At 37.3% G+C, this 23,348-nt stretch overlaps 1 protein-coding gene and 1 non-coding gene across 2 annotated transcripts; both read right to left on the bottom strand.

Annotated features, from left to right (window-relative positions):
- Positions 1 to 15,862: 15,862 nt before the first annotated feature.
- On the bottom strand, positions 15,863 to 17,156 carry LOC114179632 (macrodontain-1-like). Its single transcript, XM_028066046.1, has 2 exons — positions 16,701 to 17,156; positions 15,863 to 16,622 (listed from the first exon to the last, which is right to left on the bottom strand). Exons 1-2 carry the CDS (start codon positions 17,134 to 17,136, stop codon positions 16,054 to 16,056), a joined length of 1,005 nt encoding a protein of 334 aa, XP_027921847.1. The 5' UTR covers positions 17,137 to 17,156; the 3' UTR covers positions 15,863 to 16,053.
- Positions 17,157 to 18,390: 1,234 nt separating this feature from the next.
- TRNAA-UGC lies at positions 18,391 to 18,463 on the bottom strand. Its single transcript has one exon. It is a non-coding gene; the product is annotated as a tRNA-Ala (tRNA).
- Between the last annotated feature and the right edge of the window lie 4,885 nt (positions 18,464 to 23,348).

The raw sequence follows: 23,348 nt of genomic DNA, 5'->3' as shown, positions 1-23,348 counted from the left end.
GGAAATATAATATTAACTAATATGGAGGCAATTAAAACTTATATGATGAACAAAGAAGCGTATAAATAATACCCTATAAATAATATCGTATGACTAATTTTTTGGTTTAACTATTTTTTTGAATTTCACTAACCTTATCAAACAATGATCTTGAATGAATTTTCTTTTGTTAAATTTTATTAAAAGAATATGTCATTTTAAATTATTTAAATTAATATTATTATATATTTGATTTAGTTTGACTTATAATTTTGGATATTTGAATTTAAAAATCCTTTAAGTTGCAAAAGTATAATACCGAGGATGAAACACATTATATATTTGTAAATTTAATTGTCTAACATTTAGGAACTTAAGTGTGACATTTTAGATAGGACATTATTATGTTGACAGCCTATCCACTTTATATTTATTATTTTAGCTTTCAATATTTATTTTGTTTATAAATACAAAGCTTCGCTTTTTTATCAACTAAATTACCTCTAAAAACGAGTTATGAAGCTGTAATTTTAGTGTAAAAGAAAATCCTTTTAAATATGGAGAGTATCACTTTATATTATTAAATTAAGTAATACGTACATTGTTTAAGTTACTAGTTTTTTTGACCCGTGCAATGTATATATGTACGGTAGTTTTTTTATTTTTCTCTATAATAATATCTAAGGATTGTCATGTCCTTTTTTTTTTCTCTTCTCTCTATTGTTATTGTTATTACTGAGGATTATAAAATTTAGTTGTGTTTAATAATACAATTGACATTTTTAAAGTAGTAAAATTCTTATTTTGAAAAGGTTTTGCAGCAAAAAAATATAAAGGCTATCATGGATATAAATCTTACAACTAAGAACGACAAGAAAACTTACATTTGACTTATTTAGCATCAACCCTTGGCCCAATCATTGGCCATCTTGGCAAGAACAAGTTTGGCATCAATCAAGTTTGGCATCGGTCATGAAAAGGTCGAAGGCTTTCTTTGCAAGACTAAGTTTGACATTGATGTTGACTTGGCTAAGGCCAATTTGACAACACCAAATCATCGACCATGGCAAGGTTGTAGGCTATCTTTGAAAGACCAAGTTCGACATCGACGCTAACTCAACCAAAGGTTAACTTGGCAAGACCAAGTATGTCATCGACCTTGGCTCAACTAGAGGAGGTGGTCTTAGCAAGACCAAGTTCGTCACTGTTAGTGTATGGTCGAGTAGTACCCGGCCCAATAAGAAGAAACTGGTCGGGATCATCCTGGCCCAGATAGGGGCATCCCCACACGATGGCCCAGCCGCGAGGGCTTGGATCCAGCGCAACGCTGGCAGCCCAGTAAGCACAGCGGCCGTGTAATCAGAGGGGCAACATGTGTTACAGAGGGGCAACATGCAATCAAACCTCAAGGAGTACAGACGGCTAAGAAAGGAAGGAGTTGATATTTAAGAAGTACAAACCCAAAAAGGAAGGAGTTGATATGTGAGAAGTATAGGCGGCTAAACCCCAAAAAGGAAGGAGTTGATATTTGAGAAGTACAGACGGCCAAAAAAGGAAGGAGCTGATATGTGAGAAGTACAGATGGACAAACTTTGGAATGGAAAGGACTGATCTTTATTAAAGGCACAGAAGAACAATTCTTGCCAATAAGGAAAGAACCGCTGCGTGCAACCTCAGTCGGAAAGGGAAGGAATCGATCCTCAAATACAAACGGATCGCAAACATTAATAACGGGTCCATTAAGAAATTAGTATAAATTAAGGCCTAGTGAACAGGTAAAGGTACACTTTTCTGATTAACCTACTACTACCCATATCAATCACTCTCTAACTTGAGCGTCGGAGTGCCTGCAGGTACCCCCACCCCTGGAGTGCAGACGGCTATGAGTCTCAGGAAGAGTCCAGGGAGGAACAGGAGGAGGTTCGACACAGAGGGTTCTTGAGACCGTCTGGTTCCGCACCTAAATAGTATCGATCAGGTACAATTGGCGCCCACCGTGGGGCCAGACAATTCTCAAGCAGGATGGTGTCGACAAGAGCAGCAGTCGATCATAATTCAGTAGCAGCGGAGATGCAACGAGAGATGAACCGCCAGTTGGAAGAGTTAAGGCGCAAGAACGAAGAAGAATTGAATGCCCTGAGAGAGGAGAACCAGCGGATGCAAGCGCAAATTGAGCAGAATCCCCCCACAGGGAGGAATCGCGTAGCAATGAAGAGGGAGGGGATGGTACCGGACGAGACGAGTCCCGAGCGCAAACCACCACCAACCAAACAGAAGCAAGGCCCAGAGCAGCCAGACGCCACCCCTTCGTGGACGGGATCATGGAAGCAGAACTTCGCACGCGATGGAAGGGGTTAACTATAAGCCAGTACGATGGCACTACTGATCCGGAGGAGCACGTGACGTCTTCACCACCCAGGCAGGGTTATATACTTCGGACAACGCAATCCTCTGTCGTGTTTTCCCAACATCCCTAAAAGGGCCTGCACTCAATTGGTTCACACGATTGCCACCCAACTCTATCGACTGTTTCGATACGTTGGCCACCCATTTCAGCATACAGTTTGCCACTAGTAAGCCACACCACCTTACTTCTCTAGCACTGGTAAATATACGACAGGAAAAATGAGAGTCTCTGCGGGAGTTTATGGAACGATTCGGAAAGATATCCTTGAATATCTCTAATTTGAATCCTGAGGTCGCCATGCACCACCTCATCACAGCACTAAAGCCTGGCCCTTTTGTTGACAGTCTATGCAAGAAGCCCGTGAACAATCTAGACGAGCTTCAGACCAGGGCCACTAAATTCATGCAGATGGAGGAACTGAAAGAATTTCACAATACAACTCGATCAGACGCACAGGAGAAAAGGCACCATGATAGGGAGCGAGCGTTAGCACCCCGATCCGACCACATGTTCAAAGACTCTAGGCAGTCGAAATACAACAGGTACACACCACTCGTGTCCAACAGGGCAAGAATTCTGGAAGAAGCACTGAACACCGATATAATAACAGCCCCTCGAAGGGCCCCGACTCCCCCGAACGCCGACACCACCAAGCATTGTCGGTATCACCGAAATTATGGGCACACAACAGAGGAATGTTTTACCTTGAAAGACAAAATCGATGAACTGATACAGGCAGGACACCTAAGAAGATTCGTAAAGCGGGAAGGTGGAGGATTCTCCTCAAGGGGAGAACGAGAAAAACGCTACGAGGAGTGACCATGAAGGACGTCAGAGTACCGGGATAGGGAAGGAGATAGCGCCCGCAGAGGGGCCGAACCCAAAAAAGATGATGAGCGAGATACGAGAGAAAGGCCACTGAGAGGAGTAATTAATTACATTTCCGGAGGTTTCGCAGGAGGTGGGGCCACTATGTCTGCAAGGAAGAAGTATGTGCGAGCGATCCAGAGTGTCAACGCCGTGACAGTATGTCCCAGACGGCACATGCCACCCATCACGTTCCGAGACGACGATTTCCAAGCGATCGACCCCCAACATGACGACCCAATGGTGATATCAGTAGAGATCGAGGACTTCGCGGTCAGGAAAACCCTGGTGGACCCAAGTAGTTCGGTAGACATTCTATATTGGGGCACTCTCAAGAAGCTGAAAATTCCAGAAGGAGAGATCCAGCAATACTCAGAGCTGATTGTGGGCTTCGCAGGGGAGCGAGTGAATACGAAAGGCTACATTGACTTATTCACCAAGTTCGGGACAGGAATGGTAACACGAACGGTAAAAATCCGATACCTTATTGTTGATGCTCACACCTCTTATAATATTTTGCTAGGGAGACCCTCGTTAAATACGCTCGGTGCAATAGTCTCCACATATCACTTGGCCATGAAGTTTCCATCCGCCTCAGGAGACATAATCACGGTGCATGTAGACCAACCGACTGCTCGCAGATGCTACGCGGACAGTTTGAGAGAAAGACCTGAGTCTCCTCCCAGACGAGCAGTGAATAACGTTGAGAAGGTCCCAGGGGAAGCAGAAGTAGACCTGGATCCTCGGGTCAGCAGCGAGGAGAGGGTGGAACCAATCGAAAGCACAGAGGAATTCCATTTCGATGAGCATCGATACACCCATGTAAGCAAGACACTTGTAAAGACCCCCGAGATGCGGGAAGTGTTACAGAGGAACGTTGATTTGTTCGCCTGGAGTGCGGTCGACATGCCAAGCATTGACCCAAGAGTAGCCAGTCACAAACTGTCTATTTTTCAGGAAGCTCGGCCCGTTGCACAGAAGAGAAGAAAGATGGGTGGAGAAAAAAGGGAAGCAGCCAGAGCAGAGGTACAAAAGTTAATTTCAGCAGGCTTCATCAAGGAGGCCACCTACACGACCTGGCTAGCCAACGTAGTGTTGGTAAAAAAGGCAAATGGAAAATGGCGGATGTGTACAGACTACAACAACCTTAACAAGGCGTGCTCTAAAGACAATACCCTCTCCCAAGCATCGATAGATCGGTAGACGGTGCAGCTGGACACAGGGTGCTTAGTTTTCTGGATGCCTACTCTGGGTACAATTAGATTCCAATGTATCCTCCTGACAAAGAAAAAACGGCATTCATCACGAAAGAAGCTAACTTTTACTATGAAGTCATGCCTTTTGGACTAAAGAATGCTGGCGCCACATACCAGTGGCTGATGGACAGGGTGTTTCGTCATCTCATCGGAAAATGTATGGAGGTCTATGTCGACGACATGGTAGTCATGTCAGATTCACTCGAGCAACACGTCAAAGATTTGGATGAGGTCTTGGCAACTGTACGGAAGTATGACATGAGACTGAATCCAGAAAAGTATGTTTTCGGGGTTGCAGGTGGAAAGTTCTTATGTTTCATGTGAACCCACAAGGGAATAGAGGCCAACCCCAATAAGTGCCAAGCGGTTGTCAACATGAGGAGTCCATCCAACATCAAGGAGATACAAAGATTGGTAGGGAGGCTAACTGCGTTGTCACGTTTTATGCCTAAATTAGCAGAAAGAATCCAGCCGATGTTGAGGCTCATGAAAAAAGCACAAAAATTCGTATGGGATGAGGCTTGCGAGCAATCTTTCCAAGCACTAAAGGAGTATTTGTCTTCTCCCCCAATACTACAGAAGCCTAGCAAGGGGAAACCCCTGTTAGTATATTTAGCCATCTCTACCAATGCTGTCAACGCGGCCATTGTACAAGATCATGCGGGGGACCAGCAACCTGTATACTTTATCAGCAAAGCCCTACATGATGCAGAATTGCGGTACCAGACAATGGAAAAGGTAATCCTAGCACTTGTGGTAACAACCAGACGACTGCGACCGTACTTTCAGGGGAACGAGGTAATAATCAAGTCTGACTACCCCATACACAAAGTCTTGAGGCGACCCGACCTCGCCGACCGAATGGTTGGGTGGTCCGTGAAACTATCTGAGTATCATCTTCGATGTGAAGCTCGAGGGCCGATCAAGGGACAATGCCTGGCAGACTTTGTCAACGAATTAACGGGAGATGCTGACGTACGCGAGGAAGGTTGGATCTTGTCGGTGGATGGCTCTTCAAATGCGAAAGGTGGGGGCGCTGGGATTGTTTTGCAAGGACCGAATGATTTGCTACTCGAGCAAGCTTTGCGCTTTGGCTTTAAACCCTCTAACAATCAGGCAGAATATGAGGCACTAATAGCAGGGTTAACCCTCGCAGCAGACATGGGAGCAAATACGGTGACATGCCGAACTGATTCTCAACTAATCGTAGGACACTCGGACGATACTTTCCAGGTAAAGGACCCCCTCCTATTATGATATTATCACGTTGTGCAGGGCATGTTGAACAGATTCAGAACGACAAACGTAAAGCATGTTGATAGAGCCCAAAATTCCAGAGCCGACTTGCTCTCGAAGTTGGCAACTACCAAAGTAAAAGGATAACATCATACAGTGATCCATGCCACACTCGACCGTCCTACTATGACTTTGGCAGAATGCAATGCTACTGAGACAGTCACACCAGAGGAGAAAGGGTGGATGGCTCCTATTATACAGTTCATTCAACACGGTGACATAGACGGAATTGATAATCCTATCATGCGTAGGAAAGCTTCTCGATTCACTTTGGTTGGTGAAGAATTGTACAAACGGGACTTCTCCAACCCTCTGTTAAGATGCGTCACAAACTACCAGGCCCAGTATATTATGGAAGAGTTACACATGAGAATTTGTGGCTTACATTCAGGATCCCAAACCATGGCAGCTCGGGTACTACAAGCAGGATACTATTGGCCGATTGTCAAAGAAGATTGCGAGAAGTACGTAAGGAAGTGCACTCAGTGCCAACAGCACGGTAACATGATACATCTCAAGTCAGAGGAGTTGCACGGTATTACCTTTCTTTGGCCTTTCGCTAAGTTGGACATGGATATTCTAGGGCCCTTCAACCCAAGGAAAGGTCAGGTAAAATTCTTGTTGGTAGCTATAGACTACTTCACTAAGTGGATTGAGGCGAAGCCACTGGCCCTGATCACGGCCCAGCAGGTACAAAAATTTGTCTGGAAGAATATAGTGTGCAGGTTTGGCATACCAAGCATCGTCATAACAGACAATGGTAAACAGTTCATCGACAAGGGGCTAGCTGAGTTCTATAGGGGACTCCATATACAACATATAACCAACTCAGTCGAACACCCACAAACAAATGGGCAAGCCGAAGCAGCAAACAAGGTCATACTGCGAGAACTTAAGAAGAGGTTGGGAGATGCCAAAGGAAGGTGGGCTGACGAGTTATTAGAAGTCTTATGGGCATATCGCTGCACCCCGCAGTCAACAACACAAGAGACACCCTACTGCTTAGCATATGGAGTAGACGCAATGATCCCGGTCGAGATTGGAGAGCCCTCTTTACGGCGCCGCCTGTTCGACGCGCGTCTTAATGAAGAAAGTATGCTAACAAGCCTGAACCTGGTTCAAGAGCTCCGAGATCAAGTGCGCATTCGGGAGGAGGCATCCAAACTAAGGGCCTAGCGTCGATATAGTACCAAAGTCAAACCCCGATCCTTTCACCAGGGAGATCTAGTATGGTGTATGGCAAGTGCCGCTCGGAAGCATGAAGGAAAGTTCTCGCCCAATTGGGAGGGGCCATTCCGAATCAGCGAAGCCATGGGGAACGGCGCATACAGGTTGAAGCACCTATCCGGTGCCCCTGTCCCAGCCACCTGGAACGCCTCACATCTCAAGTTTTATTACAGTTAGTTTGCCAAACATTTATTTTTCAGACTCTTTTGTGATTTTGATTGCGGAATAAATGATGTACTCTTTCCTACCTTGATCTTTTTTCCCTAAGGAGGGGTTTTGGTCAAGAAGGTTTTAACGAGGCATCATAGTCATAAATAAAGCATGATCATTTCATTATCCTATAATTATCTTATCTATTGTCAACAAATGCATATATCTTGATCAAGAACAATAACCGATAAAATTTCACACTCTCTCATGGGAAAGGAAGCTTCATCGAACTAGATGATCCCCCTATACCTATACCAATGGGAAAGGAAGCTTCATCGCCATAGATGATCCCCCCATACAAGCCAAAACCTAAGGTAAATACACAAACAAAAGCTTAAGGAGCAGATAACGTAAAAGAAAACGCAATCCTGGCCAGAAGTGGCCGAGTACATCCCGGCCAGGTATGACCGAGCACATCCCGGCCAAAGATGGCTAGCCACATCACGGCCCAAAGTGGCCGAACGCATCTCACCTTCACCTGCAAATACAAAGCAACATACAAAGAGGCACATGCAACAGATGTAAACACAAAAGTCTAAAAGAAAGTTCGAAGCACCACATCCAAACATATAATGTGTGTTAATACATGTCCAACAAATAGAAAGTAAAGCTCAAGAAATAGTTTCTAAAAGTACGAAAATACAAAGTAACATATCAATCCTCGGGGGTAGGTTTCTATTGCCCAGCCACAGGAATGTCCTCCATAGCCATGACGGAACCTTGGTACACATCCTCATCAATATTGAAACGCCCATCTCCCGCGTCAAATTTAAAGTAGTGAGCAGCCTGGCGCAGGGCCTTGTGGAAACCTTCCTCGTGCTGGGACATTACGTACCCCTCCAACTGGTAAATCCGGCCAGCCTTCTCAGCGTTATCCCTCTTCTCAGTGACCAGCTCCTCCTTTAGGCGCTCCAAGGCCGCCTGGGAATCCTCATCCTTCTTCTCAAAATCCCTACAATGCGCCTTCAAGACATTACGCTCTGCTAGCAGTTGAGATCGCTCATTTTTCACACTTTCCAACTGAAGTGAAACCTCTTGCCTCCTACTATTGGCCTCGGCCAATTCCCTCTGTAAACTCTCTATCTCAGCAGCCAGTTTGCTTGTCTCTGGCAGTTGGCTTAGCATTGTGTTCAGGTGGTGACCCATCACCATCGCCCTGGCGTGAAATTCATTCAGCGCATACAGCACAGTCTCAGGACGCATGGCTGAAACAATCTCAACCTCCTCTGACGACAAAGAAACCTCTATGCCTTGGTTAATTTTGAGTTGTGCATCAAACATCGCAGACAAAGCATCAGCCGCACATCAGCAGAGGAAGTGCCTCGAGACTTCTTGGGGGAGGATAACTGGGGAGTACTAGGCCTTGCGGCACAATCCCTACGCTTGCTTTTCTTCTTCGCCGCGGCCGGAGGCATCAGGTCGCCTTTATGGGAAGGCGTCTCCGTGGGCACACGGCTAGCACTTTCACCCCCTTTCCTCTTCTCCTCCTCCAGCTTTTTCCTCCTCAGCTCCAGAAACACTTCTTTGCCAGAAGGACCAGCAACAGCCATGATATCTGCAAAAAAGAAATAAGCGTTAGACCAAACATACCAGACGCATCTCTATAGGGAGTCAGACGAACATACATACCAAAAAGGTCATCGCGCGGACGAGAGGAACTAAACACACCAATAATTTTCTTGGAGGAGAGTTTTTCTTGGGCAATTGGTCCAAATAAGACAGCACATACAGATCCTCCTGGGTAAGGGATGCTCTCGGCCAAACTCGATAGGGGGTGGGATGTTTGGTCCAGTAGAACGGAAATTTGGGCTCGCCATTCTCAAAGTAAAAATATCCAGCCCCAACGGACCGGATGACAACCTTAAAGAAACCAGTCTTAAACCTTTTAAAAGATTGCGTATAAGACGCGAGTAGACACTGGTGGCTTTGACCCACTAGAGACAACCAACTAACCAGATCCCTCAGGCGCGTATAGTAGTACTACAAGAAAACCTGAGGGGAGGGTCTCAAATGGAACACTCAGCAGACCAGTCGGAACGCCTGAAGGGACGCCCAACTATTAGGATGCATCTGGGTGGGTGCTACATTCAGCACTCGTAGCACTCCCATTGTAAAATCATCGAAGGGAAGATGCACATGCAAATCAGAGACTAAGGCAGAGTATATGTAGAAAAAGTCATGCGAATGACCTTCTCGACCGTGACACACACTATCCCCACTCCTGGCTCGCTCTACACTAATAATACGATCGTCTACTGTATCAGCTAGAATATCATACTTCTTATGAAAATCAACTATGGTGGCAGATTTACTAAACCTAGACAGAGGGAGTTTCACCCGGGGATCTACCCACTCGTACCCCGGGTAACGCAGGGCCGAGAACTCCTCGGTACCCACAGAGTCCTCATCGTCTCTCTGCACACTATCACTACACGGGGAGTCAGATATGGTCCCCTCCTCCTCAGAGTCGCTATGCCTACTGGAAAGATAATAAGCAGAGGAGGACGACATACCTGGGATGGCGCAGACGGGAAAGGCTCGGCTGGTGGTGGCTCACTTCCTAAATGAATCCTTTGCACCATAACATCAAGACCCCACCTCTATTTATAGTGGACCACTCTCACAAAAGTAACCCCCTTATCACCATGAGATCTCGCTCCATCCAACGGTTGGCGGCACATCTCCTTTAAAACTTCCCACCTCAACCACCTCATTATTATGACAAGACAGCCTCGAACGACGAGCCGAGTTAATACTTTCTCCTTCCCCATAATTAAAGCAAGACTCATAAATGCATGTGGTGGGGGACGTCTCGACACCATTACCAAAGGCAACACATCATAGCCTCTTGTGAACTTCGTTCATTACAAGCCTAGGGGGGCTGGTGTTAGTGTATGGCCGAGTAGTACCCGGCCCAATAAGAAGAAACTGGCCGGGATCATCCCGGCCCAGATAGGGGCATCCCCACATGATGGCCCAGCCGCGAAGGCTTGGATCCAGCGCAACGCTGGCAGCCCAGTAAGCACAACGGTCGTGTACTTCCCGACCCTCTTGGCCGAGTACACCCCGGCCCAAGGGGTAGCAGGCGGAACATGTGTTATAGAGGGGCAACATGCAATCAAACCTCAAGAAGTACAGACGGCTAAGAAAGGAAGGAGTTGATATTTGAGAAGTACAAACCCCAAAAGGAAGGAGTTGATATGTGAGAAGTACAGGCGGCCAAACCCCAAAAAGGAAGGAGTTGATATTTGAGAAGTACAGAGGCCAAAAAGGAAGGAGCTGATATGTGAGAAGTACAGACGGACAAACTTTGGAATGGAAAGGACTGATCTTTATTAAAGGCACAGAAGAACAATTCTTGCCAATAAGGAAAGAACCGCTGCGTGCAACCTCAGTCGGAAAGGGAAGGAATCGATCCTCAAATACAAACGGACCGCAAACATTAATAACGGGTCCATTAAGAAATTAGTATAAATTAAGGCCTAGTGAACAGGTAAAGGTACACTTTTCTGATTAACCTACTACTACCCATATCAATCACTCTCTAACTTGAGCGTCGGAGTACCTGCAGGTACCCCCACCCCTGGAGTGCAGACGGCTGGGAGTCTCAGGAGGAGTCCAGAGAGGAACAAGAGGAGGTTCGACACAGAGGGTTCTTGAGACCGTCTGGTTCCGCACCTAAATAGTATCGATCAGGTACAGTCACTAATCGTGGTTTAGCTAGAGACCATCTTGGCAAGACCAAGTTTGGCATCAACCTTGACCTAAGTTGGAGGTTGATTTTGTCTATGACCAAGGCTAAGATCAACCTTGGATTGACTAGAGGTTGTCTTGGCAAAAGATCAAGTTTGGTATCGACCCTAGCTCGGTCAAAGGCTAACTTTGGCTATGACCAAGGTTAGCATCGACTCTAGCACAACCAAAAGTTGTCTTGGCAGAGATTAAGTCCGACAATACAACATATTGACATCAACGGTTAATTGGCAAAAGCTTGTGGGAGATAAATTCAAAATTAAGTTGTAGGACGATGCTTTATAAGTGTTCTTTATAGCTTGATAAAGTTCAGCAATACATAATAATATATAATGGCATAATCAAGCATACATAGATAGTGTAACCAAACATACATGAGCATCACTACTAGATAAAGTGGCATTGGCAAACATACATATAGTAGTTAAATTCTCACTTTGCCCCTCAGTTAAAATAAATACATTTTTTTCTCTTTCCTATTTAATGCACAAGAATTAAGTCCCACCCCCTAATTTTTTAACCTAGTTGTTGCACCGCTCTTTCCCTCACTCCACATCCGCAAGTCTCTCCTTTTGTCTTCTCCTCACATCTCTAATTCTCTCCACATCCGCAAGTGGAAACTCCTCTCCCCCCACATTCAAGTGCAAGCAGAGTTAAGTAAGTAATTTTTTTTTTAATTTGTACTGTATTATCTTTAAGTAGAGCTTAAGGATAACTTAGATGGTTGTACCCCCATTAATCTTATATGCTTGTACCCATTAATTTGCTCGCACTCAGTGATAGAACTTGAACAAAAATTTTGGAGGTGCCAAACTAAATTTTTTATATATAAATTATTTTTTTTTATTTTCTCTCTTTAAATCATTTTCATATAGTGATTATCGTATGCATTTTTCAATTTATAATATTTCTAATTCATTAAATTAACTCAACAGGGACATTCTAAATTCTACTCCAATTCAAAGCCATTCAAGTAATTCATTATGTGCAGAAAAATTCGTAATGCAGTCCAAGATATATCTATAAAATTTTACAAAATTTACCATATACTGCGAAAAACACCAAAATTCTAAATTTCATAATTAAGGTTATACCAATTTCGGGAAAAATATAATTAGGGTTCATGTTAATTTTATAAAAGAATCTCTATCATAATTAGGCATACTAATTTGGAAAAAGTTTAACTTGAGAAAAACATCGCAATAGGATAATCATAAATCATAATAAGATACTAACCACATATTGTGTGTTTTTAAATCTTTTTGTTTCTAAATTTATTTCTTTACCTTTTTTTTACTCTCATTCTTTTTTAATCATTTATGATAAAAGAATCTTATAATTAGTGACAGAACCCTACTATCTTTTATTAACCAATGTCCATCAAGTTAATTTTTATTTTATTTTTTAAATAATAAATATATATAAATTTTAATATATATATATATATATATATATAATAGATAATTCAATAAATTTTTTACTAAATTTAATATAAATAAAATAATAATATATAAATATAATTTTAAAAAATATATTTAACATATATAAAAATTAAAAATTAAAAACTTTTAGGGAGCCATAGCTTCCCTATGTCATTACAATGTTCCACCATTGCTCGCACTGCATACCAAAATCATGGCAGCACCCAAAACTTCTTATGGATCATACTATACAAACATTTTCTGCTTAAGATGGAAAATATTATATATCTGTTTTAATGCTTCTGATTAAAAGATTAATCCCTCTGTTAATTAAGAACATTTTCTTACAGATGTCGACATCTTGTTTTTTGTTTTGCTCTATGGATGTCGACATCTAATGTCATGGAGCTGCAAAACCGAATTCACCATGCATGAAAATGATAGATGTTCTAAATTTTATCTTAAAAATTTCACATCTTGCAATATTCATCCATTTGTATATGGAAAGACTCGTCTAATGTATATTGCTAGACTTGTCTAATATTTTTTGTTGTGCTAATCTATAATCAGTGTATAGACAGGTTGGTCTAATGTGTATTGCAAGATCTGTTTAATATTTTTTGTTATATTCGTTTAATTAATGAACGAAATGGGTCATCTAATGTTTTTTGTTATACTCGTCTAATTAATATATAGATAGACTCGTCCAATGTATATTGCTAGACTTGGCTAATTTTTTACTATACCCATCTAGTTAGTGTATGGAGAGAACTATCCAATATATATTGTTAAACTCGTCTAATTTTTGTCTATACTCATCTGGTGTGTATTTTTAGACTTATTTAATCAAGGTATGTTTTTAGACTCTTTTAATGACAAGATAAATACATTAGTGATATATTTTAAGATAATTAGATTTTTAGCTTTTATCTTTTGTCTTAGTCTTACTAAAATTAGGGTTAAGTACATTTTTAATCCCAACTTTGACGCGAATTTGAGATTCGTCCCTGTCCGAAACTTTTATATATTTTTGTTTTCAAACTTTAAACATGAATGAATATAGTCCTTTTAATCCAATTAAGTCAACTATTTTTGGCACTTTAAACGATTTCATTCTATTATTTTAGTTGTTTACACTGTTTAATACATTTCTACTTCAATATTATAATATTAAGAAGTATGGTTTTTTTTATTACAAATATATGTTTTATACTTTTGAAGTGAACAATTAAGTAAAACAAAGATTATAATATTAAGTAGTGTAACTTTTTTTGTTACAAATATATATTTTAAACCTTTGAAATGAATTATTAAATACAACATTTTAATTTATTTTGCTATCTATATAATTATTTAAAACCTTATATGGAATTTTATGTACATATCATTAATGTAACTTTTTATCAGATAAAACTAATTTAATTTTTATATTCTAAAATGAAGAAGGATATTTAACGATAAGAATATTTATATTATTATTTAATATAAAAAATATAAAAATATTTTTTATTAATAATTTTTTTACGACAAAATTATTTCATAAAATTTATTTTTATATTTTGCACGACAAAATTATTTCATCAAATTTATTTTTGTACTTTATTATCAATAAACATATATTACTTTTAAATATTATTATCTTAAGAAATAAAAATAATTTTTTTAAATTTAATTTTATAAAGGACTAAGTAATTAGATTAAAAAATTTATAATTTAAATATAAGTCATTCTTTAACATGATAAATATATTGACAATATAAACAATTTGTATTCTTAATAAATATATATTATATTTTTAAATATTATTTAATAAATAATAATAAAATATATTTATCTAAATTTAGTTTTATTAAGTTTCGAAGTAATTAGAAATCATAAAGGATAAAATCAAAAATGGAAAAAAAATAGTATAGAAAATTATTAATACTTTAATATAAGTTATTCTTTAAAAAATTATTAAATGACTAAATAATTAAAAATTATGAATGAATAAAATTAAGAATGAAAAAATAGTATAAAATAATGAAATTTATATTTTAATTATAAGGTATTCTTGAATAATAAATATATTGAAAATACATTATAATTTTTTTAGTGATAATTAAAATGTGTGTAAGAACGAACATTAAAGAAATAACTATTTATTTATTTCAAAAATCAAAAAAATTTAAAAATATCTTTTTATGAATGCATGTCATGGATTGAATTAATTTAAAAAGTAATTTCATATTTATTCATAATTGTATTTTTGAAGATTGATATAAAATTTTAAATTTGAGAAAGTTATAGTATTGTTTAAGACCTAAAATAATAATTTTAAATTTGAGAATTATAATAATTCTATTTAAGAGAAAAAATAATAATTTATTCCATATTAAACGAGTGAGTTGAAATATATTGCTATTTTTATCAATTTAAAAACAAATAAAATATATAAAAGAGTAAAATATTTTTTTGGGGAAGTTATGAAATGTCAAATTAATTAGTGTAAAATTAAGAATAAAAAAATAGTATAGGCAAATTAGTTTAAAAATAAAATAAGTGGATAAAAAAGTAAAATAAATTATATGCAAGTGTGGCAGAAAAATAAATATAAATAAATAAAAAATAAAATAAAATAAATGGATAAAAAAATAGAATAACTTTCATGCACATGTGGCAACAAAATAAATATAAATATAAAAGAAATTAAAAATGTCAAATGACTAAAGAATTAACTTTTAGAACGCTTATCAGTAAAATAAAACGGGTAATGTAATAATTTTGCTAATATCTTTTTCTCTTAATAGATAATAGATTAGTAGAATAACTTTTAGGACTTACATGGAAAACACTCTAAGTACGTTATGAGTGTCCAACCATAGATTTACATGAAAAACATTCGAAGTATTTTAGGAGTATCCGACCATGAACTTATTTGGAAAACACTGTAAGTAGTGTATGAGTGTTCAACCATGGACTTATTTGGAAAACTCCAAATACTTTACTAGTGTCTCATTATGGACTTATCCGATAAACTCTGAGAATAAATTAAACGTCTAAAAGCGTGACGATATAATTACTTGAATATAACTTGGCCATTAGCTAAAGAAACATATAAAAAGCGTGACGATATAATTACTTGAATATAACTTGGTCATTAGCTAAAAGAAACATATAAAGTTGTTCATTTAATAACTTGGTCCACTTGCAAGATTTTTCTATTTGGTAGTCCTTAAATAGTACCGATAAGCAAAGTATCCAAGAGTGGGATTTTTGTAAGGGATCCAACCTGTGTCTCTCGCATGCAAAGCGAGCGCTCTACCATCTGACTTACATCACTTTTATAAGAAAGATGAACTATATTCCTATGCAAAACCTTAGAAATGCATTGTTAAGGATAATTAGTGTGTAATGTTTTTGTTTTTAATTAGTAGTTAGTAAGACTTGAAGAGGAAAGTGAAATGTGGATCTATAAATGGTACTGGTGATGAATAATAAAACAAAAGTGAACGAGAATTATTGACACACAGATAGCTAGATCTGTGGTGAACACATGTAGAGCATGGTACATAATTGTAGCTTAAATAAGTGAATAAGAAAAGAGAAAAGAGCATGGTGATGATAGGTGCGTATAGAAGGAATGAGCATAGAATAGTCAGAGTAGGGGATAAGTGGCATGCATGTTGATGCCGCAGAGACCTTGGGGGGAGCCGGTGTCCCTGCGAATCTTCATGTAACCTTCCTCTCCCCATCCTTGGCCCCAGGAATTTCTTATCAACCAGTACTTGCCACTTGCGTCCTCATCATACCCGATTGCAGTAACTGCATGGTTAAGTTGAGTTCCACAATTACCAGAGAAAACTCCTCCCCTGTAAAACTGAAATGCTTGTCCAGAAGCATCAAGGATTACTGAGACAGGTTGGTTGTTCACTGCCTGAAGAAGTTGGTCCTCCCTCTGCGGAGGCACCATCTGGAAACCTAGAATCCTGACTGCAGGATTCACAGAATGACAAGTCTGAGTTGTTTCCTTGTAAGGGTATTGTTCATCAGTTCCAAGACCCGTGCTTTTTATATACCCAAAGGCGTTTTCCAAGGATTCTCCTTGGCATCCGTGATAGCTGGCACAATCCACCAATTGTTGCTCAGACAACGAAATCAAGTTTCCGGTTTTTATTTGGTTAATCCCCTCAACGGTGGCCACGGCTGAAAATGCCCAGCAACTCCCTGCCACATCAAATCAAAGTCAAATATAGTCATCCAAACATATATATCAATGCATGCAAATGCAAAGCAACAACGTACCACACTGGCCCTGGAACTTAATTTTGTTAACGGCTCCTTTCTTTCTCCAATCCAAGCTTAACGAAATGTCAGAGAGACTATGGTTGATGTTGGAGGATGGTGGTGGTAGAGTGTGTGGGTTATAAAGAGCTCCTGTGTGAGACGCGAGGAATTCGTGGTTAGTTAAATCAGCAAAAAGGTTTAGGCCTAAAGTGTAGCTCTTGTTTCCTTGGTTGTTGTGTTTGTGTATGAACTCCAAGTTGTCCTTGAATATCTGTTGCCGTCTGTCCTTCTCAGCGCTATTAGCATAAACACGGCCATGCAGGGCAGCCCAGTCTGCATGCAGTGCAGCAATGGAAGGTTCAGAGAGTGCCCGGGATGTAGCACGAGATGTGCATGTCCACAAAAATATGAACAAGGTAACAACTACAGATTTTGTGTCTAGTATTGATGCCATTGCATGCACTTGCACCTAGGAGTTGATGAATGTGTTTAAGTGATTGTGAAGAAGTGAACAAGTATAAATAGAATAGAAGTGGGAGATTGGTGTGTCCTGACGCCGGGGCGTGCCCGATGGGTTACAACATCACAGATCATCTCCAGCAATCAAGCCGTGTTTGCTTCGTTTGCTGCGTCTGTCATATATCACATGCATGTCTTTGTCTCTTGCCTTCGTTAATATTTAGCTATACCTCTCACTTATCATAATCTCATCATGGTTAACTTCCTCTCTCTTTTGAAAAGTATAATACTTTCATTCTTCAAATATTTTCTACATCCCTAAAATAAATGTTAATTATCATCTTCCATCTAAAACTTAATTTTACAGAACATATTTATTTTCTAGAGCCTAAAACAATATTAATTCAATATTAAATTGTATATATGCTTTACTTGTAAATTTATTTCATTGATACAAATATTCCAGATTTTTAGTTTCGATATGGGGACTACCTTCCTTGTCCTTCATTTACTACAAAATTTATTTACATTGAAAATGTTATTTGCAACTTGTACCTTATCAAGTCAATTTCTATTTTGTCTCTCGTTACCCTAATTTTCCTTCAATCAAGGTCTGACTTTTCTTTTTCTGGAAAAACCAGTGCCGTGTGGAGAAATTTTAAAAGCTAAGGCATTACAAAATCATTTATTAGTTTTATGTTAATATTCATTTTTAAAATTATTAAGAAATATGATTTACCTTTTTTCCTTTTAACAATGGTAAAAAAATTAAATTTGAATAAAAATAAACATTAATATAGTTTAATATTATTATGTCATTTTTATTATCTAATATATTTTATTAAATTAATTTATTGTACCCATCAAAAATAATTACCAAAAAAATAAATATAATAAAATTTTGTAAAAAAAATATATATAAAAACTATAAGGTTAAAAAAATTGAAAAGTGAAAAATTTGAAAAAATAAAATAAAATTGCATCAACGTTAAAAAAAAAAAACTAAAATTGAAGTCGTTATATGAGACGACGACTTCACTCTCAAATGTGTAGAAACCGTAGTCCACTCTGACGACATTATTTTAATCGATTAGGGGGATGACGACTTCACCTTTAATGTCGTACTCACCCATGACGACTTAATCCAATTTTGAAAAAAAAAAATCCAACGGACCTTATTTTACAAATTCATGGTCAAAACGACCCAAAAATACAAAAAAGCCAACTTGTGATTTAAACTCAAAAGAAATGGAGATGCAGGGGATCGAACCCTGTACCTCTCGCATGCAAAGCGAGCGCTCTACCATTTAAGCTACATCCCCTTATGATGACTATTAAGTCGTCAACTTATATATTTCATTCATTCATATTTTGCAACAAGTCTCACTACAAAATTTGGATTAAGTATATTTTTAGCCCATAAAGTTTGATCATAAATTGAAATTAGTACCTATCCGAAACTTCAATACATTTTGATCCCTAAACTTTAAAAATGGATGAATATAGTCCTTTTAATCCAATTATATTAACTTTTTTGGAGGTGTCGAATGCATTTCCCAGCAGATATTGAATCAAAAATGTGTCAAACGGTGTAAGCAACTCCAATACTAACATGAAACGCGTTCAACACACACAAAAATGTTAGTGTAATTAGGTTAAAAGGACTATATTCATTCACTTTCAAAGTTTAAGGACCACAATGTATTGAACTTTTAGATAGAGACAAATTTCAATTTTTGGTCAAGGTTCGTGGACTAAAAACATACTTATAAAATCAAGGTCTTGAAGAAAATATCTTTGGTCTACCCAACCTATAATCTTTATAGAATCTAAAATAAGGTCTTGAATAATTGTCATTCTAGGATTATTGTAAAATCAAACAATAAGACACTAACATAGAAGTAGTCACTATGATTGTGTATTATACATAGTTGAGTTTGCTACATTAAAGTTGTGTTCAACGTGTAGGTTATCATGATTTAAAAAGGAAGTTGATGAAAATAATATTGATGAAGAAACATATGGTCTCCTAGCTAAGGTTTTGTGGAACCTTCCTACAATACCCAGATTGGAATGACTATTTTTCCACTAAAGAATAAATGATTTCCTAATATATGGGAACTTGAGTGGTTATAGTGTAAAAGGTCATTTTTCATGTCACATATGTATAGAAAACACGAGTTATACTCAATTAAAGCATGGGCAAAAATCCGTTATACTCAGTTATATATATATATATATATATATATATATATATATATATATATATATATATATATATTCATTACCATTATTAACCCTAATAGTGGCGGTTCCAACCGCCACTAAATAACACATTAAACTGACATGAAAATTCAATATTTTGGTAATGTTAAGATTCACTATTTAATGTTATATTTCATACAATCCAAAACTAGTATTTTGGAATGTATTTCTGGATTTGGAAATGTATTCCCGAATAGTCATTCAATTTTTTATATATTTCGAAATGACTATTTAAAAATGTATATCCAGATCTAAAAATACATTTTAGATTCAAAAATACATATTCCGAAATATAAAAAAAGGGTTTCCAAAATAATTCTTCTGGAAGTTATTTTCGGGTATGTAAATACATTTTGGAACACCCAATCAAGAATCTTTTTTTATTCCAAATGACAGTCTAAATAGTATTTTTGGATCCTAAATTTCTTTCCAAATTAGTCAATTCAAAATACAAAACATCTTCCGAAACACTAGTTTCGAAATTTTTTTAATAATTTGCATTAGGTATTCTAGAATATTAAAAAAAAACAAATAAGACCAAGTGTTTTGGAAGATATTTTTAGATCTGGAAATATCTTCTGGAACACTTCCAAAATATTTTTCTTATGTTCCGAATTGGATGTTGCGGAAGACATTTTCCAAATCCAAAAATACCTTGCATAATATTCAATTTTTATATTTTTAATCAAGGGTAGTTTGGGAAGTTTCACTTTTTTGCGGGTGTAAGAGGAAAAAGAGGGAGGTACAGGAGGAAGAAGCACCCTTAGGAAGATTGAGTGTCTTAGGTTTCATAATTAGTGGAGTTGTGACACCTTTGTTGCCTAAACTATCCCAAACAAACTAAATCACCCTTACTAATATAGTATAAAGATCAACTCAGGTAACTCCAAGGACAAGGCCAATGCAATGAGTGGATTGAATACAAAATACATGTTTTTAAGAGAATTTTAGAAGCATAAAAGATAAACAATGAAATTGCAATAAAAGCAATTACAATGTGTTAAACTAAAGAACCTAACTCATTTAAAATGCTAGACTGTTACACATTCAATTCAAACAAATAGAAACAACTCAAGGCTATGAATTAACTTAACAAACTAAACTATACTATTTTAACAATGTGCAACACAAAATTTAATATTTTTCAGGGCTAAAAATGAAGACTTATGCAGGAAACTATGCACTACAAGAAAAATTGGTATTACCTATTGTAGAACTTCGAAGGTAACCCATACAATTCATAGGTAAGACTGATTTACCTATAGATTACTTACAAACAAAAACAGTAAGTAAAGTGGTTGTAGCTAACTTACCTACGGATCTCTAATTATCTATCGATTTGATTCGTAGCTCTAATGATCTAATTCGTAGGTAATGTGTTTGACAATTTTAATTAAATTAGTTTTTTCTACAATACCTACGTAATCTTGAACACATCGAAAGTCATCATAAAGATACAAAATATTAATTGCAATGACAAATGTAGAGAAATAGATAATTAAAAATATCATTAAAACAAATAATTGCAATGAAATATGTCTCTACAACTGAACTCAATTGTTTGAATTAATAAGTTGAGCTCGAGAACTAATGAGTTTTGTTTGATCTGTTATATCTAGCTATGTTAGAATATGAGCCTTAACCATAAGGTAGACAAGGCTTAACCATTGCTCATTATTGGGTCCACCACATGGAAATATGGTCCATCAGTTTATTAATTATAGTCTAGATCATAAGAAAGAATACTCAAATAAAAAAAAGCTTGAAACAAGTAAAACACACCTCTACTTGGCCAATGCAAAACAATGCAAAACACAACCACCAAAATAGAATAGTCATCTGAAGCACCTTGCAAGTATATAAGTTTAACCATACATTAGTACTTAATTGATGAATTTCCAATATGAAATAAACAATTTGTTATAAGGGCAGAAAACATGCTGACATTAAAAAGAGAATGAAGTCATGTTTTATATATCATACTTGACAAGTAGCAAATAAAGAAAAAGCTTTATTGTTTTAATGTGTTTGTCTTTTCTGCACTTTTTTGTTTGGCTCAATTTGACTTAGTAGGATCTTATCCTCCACATCTTAATATTCCTGTTTTTTTTTCACTATTGAGACAAAGTAAAGTTGGCAGAAAATGGAACTAGGTAACAAGATCCTACAACATCAATAATATCGAGAATTCCGTGAAGGCCCCTTCCTCTTGTTTGTTGCTTTCATTCATCTTCCCAAACCTTGTTTCATAGAAATCCCACATCTCAAACTTGGTCAAACCAACTCGAGTGAGGAAATTTACACATAAAAAATAACATCAGAGAACAAAAAGGAAGTTGCAGATTGAGACATATTAATTTTACCAGAATGCTAGGAACTGATAGGGCTCATACTTTCCATAAATCTCTTCAAGGTCACTCTCAATTGATTTAGAGGTTGTATTTTTTTAATGAACTTGCATTAACACATCTAATACACATCAAGGGAATTTATAATAGACAAAATGGAAAGGAAACCTGAGATGAGTATATACATAATGAAATAGGAAAAGCAAGTAGACAACACCTGCTTTAAGTGTTTAACAGTTTCAGAATCCCATGAACTGACATAATAATATACCAAGCACATGAGTACATTGGCACGAGTAAAATGCATCAAAATAAGACATAAAAGTAATGATATAGTGTAAACTAACCAACTTTGCCATTCACCTTAGCATCAACCTATTCTGCAATACCATCTCCTTTCAACCTTTGTGAAATTTGGTCACACAAGAGCCACTAGAAGAAAAGTATTTTATAGTGGCAAAATTTTTTTGGTGGTTTAAAACTCACGTTATGTTTTTAAAAGATTAAATTTAATTTGTACTTAGGGTCACTTTAAAACTGACGGGAAATTTATGCTTTAATTCTTTCTTCCCGTTACCTTAGCTTTTTCTTCTTTCCACTTATTCATTTATCTTTTTGTTACTTGAGCTTCTTCATCTTCCCAGTTCTTCATTTCTCTTCATCTGTATGTTCATTTCTCATCATCAACAGAGAGCACGTTCTCTAATGGCGACCATATCCTCTCGTCCCGATTGAAGCCTTCTCAAGTAGTCATCATCTTTTTCTCGTGAAGTATTTCTTCTTTTGTCTTCCATTGTTGTCTCGAAAAGCTAAGTCGTAAGTATTTTCTCTCTTCGTTAAGTATTTCTTCTTTCTCCGTGTAGATTATAAATCCCAGTCCTTACTTCAATTTTTTGAACCCTAGCTTGAACGATGATAACATCCCAGAATACTAGACAAATTTAGTCTTAGAAGTAACATTAGAACTTCATCTGTACGAGTGCCCTCATATGTTATTCTTTATGATGAAGTACAAGTGTAAGGAGAAGTGTCCTTTTAATTAACAAGATCTGTGGTGCAGGATGAGTGTCCTTAAAGCTGTAAGGTATTTTGAGTGTTTTCAAAGTAATTTGAGGTTGGACACTCATAAGGTACTTGGAGTGTTTTCCATGTAAGTCCACGGTCATACACACAAAAGGTACTTGGAGTTTTTTTTTTTTTTTTTATGTAGGTCCATAGTTGGACACTTTGACTTGATTTACCAAGTTTCCCCAAGCATCCTCCAGATTAGGTCAACATTTTGGGATACTCGTGTGTTATAATGTCGTGTTGCTTTTAAGCTATTTTTCATGCAACGGGTCTCTTCTAGTCCCCGGGTTGAGTCTTTTTAATTTATGATCGCGGATCTAGATCAATCTCTTATAAATCCTCCACATCTAATATTGTTATCTTCACTAAAAAACAACTATAATTGAGCATAATAAGTATTCAATAAATCAATAAGCAATAAGCGATCATTTATTTTCTCAATCTAACCAATTATTGGAGATAAGAAATTTTAGGATTTTATCCATGTCCTATAATAAACATATTCAATAACCTTATTTATCTTTCG

Source organism: Vigna unguiculata, chromosome 3 (genome assembly GCF_004118075.2).
Source record: "Vigna unguiculata cultivar IT97K-499-35 chromosome 3, ASM411807v1, whole genome shotgun sequence".
NCBI lineage: Eukaryota > Viridiplantae > Streptophyta > Magnoliopsida > Fabales > Fabaceae > Vigna > Vigna unguiculata.
The sequence above is the reverse complement of the archived record's forward strand: the minus strand, read 5'-3'. Positions and strand labels throughout refer to the sequence as shown.